This window comes from Pinus tabuliformis, chromosome 4_2, assembly GCF_031772625.1.
Source record: "Pinus tabuliformis cultivar Carrire ecotype Pingquan chromosome 4_2, CPIR1, whole genome shotgun sequence".
NCBI lineage: Eukaryota > Viridiplantae > Streptophyta > Pinopsida > Pinales > Pinaceae > Pinus > Pinus tabuliformis.
The window spans coordinates 934,913,483-934,923,330 of NC_142304.1; the positions used below are offsets into that span (position 1 = coordinate 934,913,483).

The 9,848-nt window shown below is 42.8% G+C and overlaps 1 protein-coding gene across 1 annotated transcript; it reads left to right on the plus strand.

The window, feature by feature from the left end:
* The first annotated feature begins 5,066 nt into the window (after window positions 1–5,066).
* On the plus strand, window positions 5,067–5,777 carry LOC149172760 (uncharacterized). The gene has a single exon (XM_089426450.1). It carries the CDS (start codon window positions 5,067–5,069, stop codon window positions 5,775–5,777), a length of 711 nt encoding a protein of 236 aa, XP_089282576.1.
* Window positions 5,778–9,848: the final 4,071 nt, after the last annotated feature.

Consider the following 9,848-nt stretch of genomic DNA (forward strand, 5'->3'; position numbering starts at 1 on the left):
GCAAATGAAATCAAAGGGCTAAGGCTATGGGGTAATGAATTGCCGATAACCCATCAACAATTTGTTGACGATATCATGTTATTTGGGGAGCCAACTGCAAAAGAAGTGAGAAATCTGAAGAAGGTTTTGGACTTATTTGCAGAAGCATCTGGGATGGAAATCAATAAGGAAAAATCTTGCACCTTTATATTCAATACCATAGAGTCAGTTAAAAGCCACTTGACCAGGATGCTAGATTTTAAGCAAGGGGATCTCCCAACGAAATACTTGGGAAACGTACTGGATTTCAACTCTAAAAGACAGAAAAACTGGCAAGGAGTCCTAGAGAAATTAAAAAACAGAGTGGCTAACTAGGCCTTCAGAACCTTAAATATTGCTGGAAGGATTGTTTTAGTGAAATCAGTGTTGCAGGCAATCCCCATATATCCGCTATCGATTATGGCAGTACCTCAAGGGGTTTGCACTAAGATCAGAGAAATCCTGAGGAAGTTCATTTGGGGAGGTTCGTCCCAACAGAAGAAGTGGGCCTTAGTATCATGGAAACATCTGACGAAACGAAAGGAGGAGGGAGGCTTGGGTCTGCGCGATCCGGATAAGCTCAACAAGGTGCTCGGTGCAAAACTCTGGTGGCGATGGTTGAGAGGGGGCAATGACCTATGGAAGCAACTATGGAGGCACAAGTACAATATGCCAGATACTACGGAGGATATTTACCGGACGCAGGAAACCCCGAAGGGCTCGGCTATCTGGGATCTAGCCCATCAAAATCGAGATATAGTAGAAAAGAACGTTTTCTGGGAAATTCGAGGAGGAGGGGAGGCCAAATTCTGGGACGAGAAATGGCAACAAAGGGGGAAAATGAGCAGAAGACAAAAAATCCAGAACATACAGGAAAAAATAGGAGACAATCATATATACGTCAAAGATTATTAGAAAGAAGATGAAGTGGATGGAATATGGCGGAAATGGACAACACCAGAGGAATGGGGCATCGAGATAGATCAAGAGCAACAGGAAGTGTTCATGGAAGAGGTAGAGTCCAGGAAGGTAGAAGCGCGAATGGGTAGGGATATCCTCAGATGGGGGAAGTCAATGAAAGGATCCTTTACGGTCAAGGAGGCATACTATCTGGCAGACCAACAGGGAACCAATGAAGAAAACCAAGACTGGAAGGTCATCTGGGGTAAAAACTGGTGGCCGAAAATTACCTTATTCGCATGGCTAGTAGCTAAGGACAAGATCCTGACGTGGGATAAACTTCAAAAGAAAGGTTTCAGTGGGCCTTCAAAATGTTATGTGTGCAATAAGGAAGTGGAAACTCAAGATCATCTGTTAATCAAGTGTGTATATGCCAAGAGCCTATGGATGGAAACCGGGAAACTATTCCAGAAACCTGAGAGGTCTCTGAGAGAAACAAATGAAGTGATCTTCCACTGGCAGAAAGAAAAATTTCAATGTAAAGTAGTCCGAAAGGCCTGGGATCTCATTGCTGGTTTTGTGATTTGGATGGTATGGAAAGAGAGGAACCGCAGAGTATTCTAAGACAAATCTAAAAACACGGTAACAATATGGAACAAAATAGTGAACTTAAGTAGAGAATCAATTCTGGTAGAGAAGTGGGAGGCGGATGATTGGAAAGAAGATCAGGGAGAGGAGCAAATTCTAAAGAACCTAAATTTGAAATATGAAATGGTGCATAACAAAAAAATTGATAGACTTAGTACGAGACCTCAAAGCTATGACAAGTTTGCATACCCCAAAGACAATTTTATGAAGTTAAACTTTGACGGGGCATCGAAGGGGAACCCAGGTAATGCCAGATTCAGAGGAATCTTCCGAGACAGTCAGGGAAACACCAGATGGATCTATGCAGAGTGGGGCGGCGAGATGACAAATAATGAGGCCGAATTATGGGCGATTCATCAAGGTTTGAGAATTGCGATTCGAAATGGATATAGAAACCTGGAAATAGAAGGAGACTCTCAGATAGCAATTGAAATCCTAAAGAAACTTAATAACGGGAAGAATTGGGAGCAGGTCACCAATAGCTGGCGAACGGCAGGGATCGTTCAAGAAATAGTGGATCTTCTAAAAAGAATTGACTATAAAATCTTTAATCATGTCAAAAGGAATGGAAACAGGGTTGTAAGGGGCGAAACGGCAAGATTGACAATCAGTGGAGAACGTTGCGGCCCAACAGAGAGTGGGAGGAATTGGCCGGTATTATTAATTATGACCATGAACAAGCAACGAATGAAAATAATGAGCAAGCAGCAAACGAGAATCATAGCATTTGTGCGACGGGCAGGTGAGATGGATCGGCAAGCCCAGAAATTTAATGAATGTCAGACAAGGCGGGGAAATGATATAATGGACAGGCATGCTGCAGTACAGCAGAAGTGTGCGACGACAGGAATGAAGCAACCTCCACACAGCAAGATAATAAACGCAAGTGATCGTAGAGGAGGAAAAAGAGGTATGTCAGAATCCATAAATGGAAATGAGGGAAGACAGATAATTGATAGGAGAGGCAGAGGGCAAAGAAACAGGTGGCAGCGGAAGGCCAACTTGACAGGTAAGCGGATTAGAGTAAGGAAAATTATAAACGGGCGGCAGCAAAGGATTCGACAACGAGAAAATTGTTTAGGAACTCAGAGAGTGAGGAGAGGAAAGGTAGTGGAGAACTGGTACAGAGTGAAGTTGCGCCGAAAATTCACTAAGGTCGCCATGGAAACCAGGAAGAGAGCATGGGCAGTAGAAGAACTGGAAGCCGAGGAGCGCAGAGACAGAGACAGAAAAGGCAAGGCGGTAGCGAAGGAAGAGACAGTTGAGGAGATATATGAAATTTACGATGAATCCGAGGAGGAAGAGGACTGGCAAAATCAGTGCAGGCGGGGTAAGGAGCGAAGCAGAAATGTAGAAGGCTGGGAGACCCAGCAAACCAGCGACGAGCAGCGAGGACAGCGAGGAGGAAAGGTAAGGTAGAGCGGCAGACAGAGGGGAAGAAGAGGTGCGGGAAGCAGGATGGAAACGAGCAGCAAGAGAGGCAGAGGAACGAGCAGATACCGAGGAGAAAGGGGAGGACGACAAGGGCAGAGAGGGAGACCGGGCAAAAAGACAAACCGGTCATTGGAGAAGAAAATTCAGCAAGCAGAGAAGGCATATAACCAGAACACGAACCCAAGAATTAGAAGAATTATACAGAATATGGAGGAAGACGCCCTTCAAGCTCAGTCCGACTCCGAGATGGAGGATTGGGAGTTCCTACTCCACGACCCTAGCAACACCAGGGGTAGAATGTCTTTATTTAAACATTCCTTACATATATATTGGGTGATGAAAAGATTGCTGGCTAAAGCTCTGGAGCAAGCTGCAACAGAGATGGCAGAACTGGCGCAAGGAGTCCCCAACCTAAGGAGGGAGCTGAGAATTATTCAGATTACACTGGAAATGCAAGAAAAGAAGCTTGAGGGGATTCAGCAAATGTTAAGGGAAGGAAATCAGAATGCAAACAAGGAGACTACCCAGCGACCAGAGGCAGAAGCTGATTAAATATAGATATGTATTAATTTTGATGAAACTGCATAGTATAGATAATTTCAGTTTGTGTCAAATATCAGAAGTGGAAATTCGTTATATGCATGCAAGTAGGATTAGTAACCAGAAAGACTGTTTAGTGTATTTAGCCTGGATAATCAAACTATGGATCTTTTAATTTTGGTCGGCTATTAAGAACTTTAGGTGGCTTAAATACTCGGTTTCCCCAAGAGGGCGAGTTGAAGGCAACCTTACTATTGCTGTTTATTTTGATTTGAAGTAATAGAAAAAAGTGCAACACCGTAACTTACAAAAAAAAAAAATTTGAGTATATAGATTTATTCATGTTTACGAAATTAAAAAACATCATACAGGAACGATTTTCAACATTAAACATAGGCGTAATAAAGGATAAGATATCGTACGCACTACTAGAAGAAGTTGATTGTGCGAAGAAATGTGTTTTCTCTACACTCCCATAGAACCATTCACTTGTTTTGAAATTAAGCTTTTAATAATTCGAATATATAGTTTAAAGTTGGATTAGTAGTGCAAAGAAGTTGATTGTACGAAGAAATGTGTTTTCTCTACACTCCCACATAACCATTCACTTGTTTTGAAATTAAGCTTTTAATCTTTGGAATATATAGTTCCATTTTTAATAATTTGAATATATAGTTCAATTTTTTTCGAAATTAAAATATAATTATGCTTTTAATAATTTTGAATATTTATTTAAGAATGGATTGAGTTACAATTATATTTTTAATAATTTGAATGCATATTTTTATTTATGTTTTAGAAATTAAAAATAATTATATTTTTAATAATTATGGTGGCGTTGGGTTAAAGAGCCAGAGACTCAGTGGGCAACCATTTGGAGAGAAAAATATGCTAGCGCCTGGCATATCCATGATCTAATTAGAATGTCAGGTCACAGAAAGGGCTCGCACATTTGGAACAAAGCTTGGGATAACCGGGGTTTGATCCAAGGAAACAGCGTCTGGGAAATCGCAGAAGGAAATCTCAGCCTGTTCTGGGAGGAAAGATGGCAATAAGAACCTATACTATTAAATGAAGACCTAAGGGATCTCAAGGAATTCATGGATAGCAAGAGACTTTCTAAAGTGAAAGACTTTTGGGAGCAAACCAATAACAATGATAAATGGAGAATCTGGAGGAATTTTAATTTTAGGGATAATAGTACCATGAAGGCTAAAGCAGAAACTCTTAAGGAAGAGTTAGATCAAAGGAAGATTCTAAAAGATGAAGGCCACGACCCACTGAGATGGGGTAACAATAATGAGGGGGTTTTTAACCTCAAGGAAGCAAAGCTCATTCTCCTTGACCTTAATTCTCAACCTCCAGACAAAACCTGGCTTAACCTTTGGAGACACCAGGGCTGGATGAAGATTAAACTTTTCATGTGGCTCGTTCAGCATAGGAAAATTCTAACTTGGGACAATATTAGGAAGAGGGGCATTCTGGGGCATTCCAGATGTTAGCTTTGTGAGAAGCATGAGGAAACCATGGAGCACCTTCTCAATAGTTGTATGTTCTCCTCTAGTCTGTGGGACTCTTTTGCCTTTTTTTTCCATCAGACGGATAGGGACAAACATAGCATCTGCAACACCCTGACCAACTGGAGAAAATATTTTTCAGACAATGAAGTTCTAGCCACAGCTTGGGCCCTCTTTCCGAGCTTCATTGTTTGGAATGTTTGGAAAGAGCGGAACAACCGAATCTTTAAAGAGGTAAAGAGAACTCCCCAAAGCATTTTGGAGCTGATATTAAAACAGCTCAAGGAAACAGTTAGCACCATTCTGCGAAACCTCCCTAAGCACCAGCCTTCGGCTACCGACCTGAGAATTCTCTGTGATCTGGGCCTGCAAGACATCTCTCCTCAGGGTCAGGACAGAAATCTAACCGCCCTGAGGGATGCACAGGATTTTTGGCATCCTGCTCCAATGGGTTATTTGAAATACAACATAGATGGAGCTTCAAAAGGCAACACGAGTATAGCTAGTTATGGAGGGGTTCTTCGCGATGAGAATGGTATGGTCCTCTTCATATTCCACTATCATCTGGGACAGGCTACTAATAACTTGGCAGAATTGATGGCTATGGAGCAATGTTTAGAGTTCCTGAGTCAGGAAAACAGGCAAAATGTGATAGTGGAAGCTGATTCTGAAGTTATTATCAATTTAGTCAAGAAAATCAGTGAAGGTTCTAAGATATAAAAAGTCTCAAAAATTGGAGACTTATTTAGGGATTCCAATGGATTCAATGCCACCTTCAAAGCCTCCATACTGTTGGCTTTAAGCATGTCTGCAAGACGGAGAACAAATTGGCTGATTTGCTTGCTAACTAGGGTGTTAGTAGCACAGAGATTAGAATGGCATCAAATTGGCATGAGCTGCCGCACAGCAAGTTAAAGACAATTGTACAAAAATAGGCAGAAAATGATAAGTTGGACTATAAAAATAGAGCCTGGAACTAGGGATCAAATTGACTCAACCTTTGCTTTCAACATCGGCTTGTGTCATTAGTTTCGTATTAGCGGTTCTGTGGCGTGGCAGATGCCTAATCTGGTCGCTCACATTCCCAGGGTAATCGAGAGGAAGATCTCCGTTTATAGTAGTGAATGATTCGCGTCCCTCATCTATTCAGCATTCCAGGATCAGGCAAGGGAGATCCTCAAGCGTAGACAGAGACCTGCTTGTTCTAGCGAATGGTCCTTTAAAATTTTGGAGTCTCGGCATGATTTACAACCCGCAGCTGGTTTTACGGCTGATTGCACCGCTTTCCGTTGGGAAGCTGTTTTGTTAATTTGGCAGCGTGCCACTCTCCCTTCGACACGTGGCAGGGAGAGGGGTCTAAAAACCGCACTTCCCCGCTCACTAATGTCGACCCTTCTTATCCCGCGCGATATCAACATCGTCCGTTGGATTTAGTCAACGGTGATCTACGGCTGCATCGGTTCGAGCATCTTGGGTTATACTTCAGACTTTTTGACAGAGCGATATCCCCTCGACCATCGATCTTAATGTTTTTATTGGACGGCTCAGATGATCAGAGCTTTCCCTAAAGTGAGAGTTCTGGTTTGTTCCTGGGCTCTCCTGAAGCCAGGTGGCTTTTTTTGTTGAGTTTCCGTGGGTTCGGGTTTCTTTGTAAGACTTTTTGGTTCTAACCTGGGGGTCTTGTCCTCCTTTCTTGTAAATTTGTACTCTATTTTTTCGGTTTTTTGAAATAGAAGGATCCATACTTGCCTTAGCAAAAATAATTTGAATACATACTTTTATATATGTTTTCGAAATTAAAATATATATATATATATATATATATATATTTTAATAATTTGAATAGATAGGATTCTTATTGGATCGAAGGACTGGAACGATGAACCCTAGCTTCGTAGATGCCGCCTCCTCTCCCTCGGCCGCTGCCTGGTCCCTGCTCGGTCATGCTATGGACGGTGGAGCATGTTTCAGCCCCAGAGCGCAGATTTCCCCCTTAAACAATGATCTGCAGGCTGGAACGATGATCCCTATTTTATTGGATGCCGCCTCTCTTCCTCTGACTGTTGCTTTGCCTCTGTTCGGCCCTGAGGTTATTGGCGGAGCGCGTTTCAGCCACAGGATGATGGTTTTACCTTTAAGCACTGAAATGCAGGTATTTCACCTTTGTCTGAAAGCTTCCCGCGCCTCTCTAGCTTCCGCTCGGATTTCTGGGGCTGCCAGACTTTGGCCCACCGTGGCGGCTTCGGGCATCCTTTGCTTACCTCAGACTGCAAACATGAAGGCCAAGGATGATCAGGTGGATGATTCTCATGCTTTTCCTCAGATTACGGCAAACAGGAAGTTGTTCTGTAATCTGGAAGGTTGCTCAACCTTCTTATCACCTCCTCTGCCTCCCAAAGATAGCCAGTACTCTGTTTTTGAATTCCAGAATTTCCTCAGAACCCTGGATCTATCTGGTTGGGCCATATGGAGGCCTGATAGAGCAGGTTGCACCAACAGTCTCAATGACGATGGATTACCCTCATCCTCTTCTCTTATGCCCTTCAGGAAAATTCAGAAAAAGAATACCCAGCAAAGCTCCCGCCTCCCCTTGTCTCAGATCTGCAGAGGAAAGAGGAGCTCTGATTTTTTTGTCTCGTTTCAGATCCAAATCAAGCTCATTTCCGGTAAAACCTTGCTACAATGGGTGAATTCCACAGATCTAGTGTAGGACCTCAAGCACGCACTGGATCTCAAGCTGGGGATCCCTTCGGCAGCTCAACGGCTTCTCTACGAAGGTAAACAACTTGAGGATCCATACTCTCTTTCTTTTTACAGTATTAAAAGAAATGCTTCCATTAGTATTGCCCTTCGTTTGAGAGGGGGAGCTACAGGACAATCATCTTCTGCCAAGGCATACTCATACAAAGAGGCTGTCCATGCATAGAAATAGGAAAAAACAGTTCCACCAGTCCAGGCTCCCAAACCTTTTCTGGTGGACAAACTGGAGGAAACCCCTTCAATCAAAATAGGGCATCCAACGCTGGATGAGCAAACCCAGAAGTTTGCAGAGCACGGTGTTATATGCAAGTTCAATGGGCTATGGCCGCACACAGCAGACCTCTACCAGTGGATTCACTCTAACTGGACCAACAACTGTCGAGTTCTGTTATGCTCAAAAGGATTTTTCATTACAGTGTTTGCTTTTGATGAGGACTACCAAAAGGCCTTAAAAGAAGGGCCATGGTTCTGGGGTTCAGCAGGTCTATTCCTCACCCCCTGGTTCCCAGACTTCGATCCATCCACAGCAATCATCACCAAGCTCCCAATCTGGGTCAGACTACCTAACCTCCCGGCACATCTATGGCACTTCGCAGTGTTCCAAGGGATAGGTAACTCTCTAGGCCGCCTTCTAGACACAGACACGTCTAGAGGAGAAAAGGGCCTATACACCTTTGCCAGAATCTGCGCAGAAATAGACATGAGCAAAGGTCTCCCGAACAAGATCAATCTCAAGATTGGAGACTTCCAATGGACTCAGAACTTGGACTACGAGAACACAGCGTTCCGCTGCCACAACTGCCATCACACAGGGCACCTTCAGAGCTCTTGTCCCTCGATGCCAGCCCAAAACAAGAAAGCCAATCCTAAGCAAAAATCCAAAAGCTGGAAGCCTCATGATCCTCCACCCATGGACGATTTTGATTTTAGCTCGGATGAAGAGGAGGAGAATGAGGAGGAAGTGGATGCAAAGATGGCACAGGATCCACCCTCGGCTGAGCCTGAAAATTTTTCCGTCCAGCCATTCTCTCATAAAAGAATTCATGAATCTTCTACCTCGGATTCAGATAAGGAAAACTCTCAGTCAACCCAGCTCAGTTTGCAATCCTTGCCAGCTCAACATTGCCCTCCTGAATGGGTCAAAGTTGGTAAAAAGAAAGGGAAAAAGTGCCGAATAGTTGACTCTGCCCATGTTGGGTAGAACCCTATTCTTTGCTTTCGCTCCCTGGTTCTTCTAGTTAACTCATGCTCATCTCTTCCTTCTTCTCTCTTCTTCTAGGAGCCGAGGTGGATAGCATATCCTTTCCGGCTGCCTATGCTCCTGCTTCTCCTGGTTGTATTTTCCTGATGTACATTACTTTCCTTTAATAGACTTAATCTTTACCGAGAAAAAAAAAATAATTTGAATAGATAGTTTTATTCATATTTTAAAAATTAAAAATCATAATAAATCATTTGTAACTTCAAGCATAGGCATGATAAACGATAAGGTATAGTTTGCAGTAGTAGTGGGGAGAACTTGATTGTGTAGAGAAATGTGTTGTCTCTACACTCCCACAGAACCATTCACTCATTGCGCAATTAAATTTTTAATAATTTGAATCATATTCTTTAGATAATAGCTTTTTGGAGGCTTTCAATTGCTAATATTTCCTCACACAAACTCCATAGTTTGCATAATCATATTGAGGGTAGATGTAGTAGTTGTCCAAAACTAGTTTATGTTGAGAATTGTAATGTGCGCGAAGCTAGTGTGTAGAGATTTTCTCAGTTCTTCCTGCCCACCCCCAACCCCCCCACCACATAAAGGACCTGCAATGTTGGGAAGAGTAGTAGCAGTATGAGGGATAGCATGGCTAGGCATAATTGTGTCAGTATCAGAGCACTCACTCACAGGTTAGCAACACAGAAAATTAGGTTTTTGTTTTTAATTTTAAAATGGATTGTGGGCAACTGATAAATACCAAAAACAAAATTATCTCCACCATGGGAATTATGTCCCATCAGAGCTGGCTGAGCCAATAAAAATTT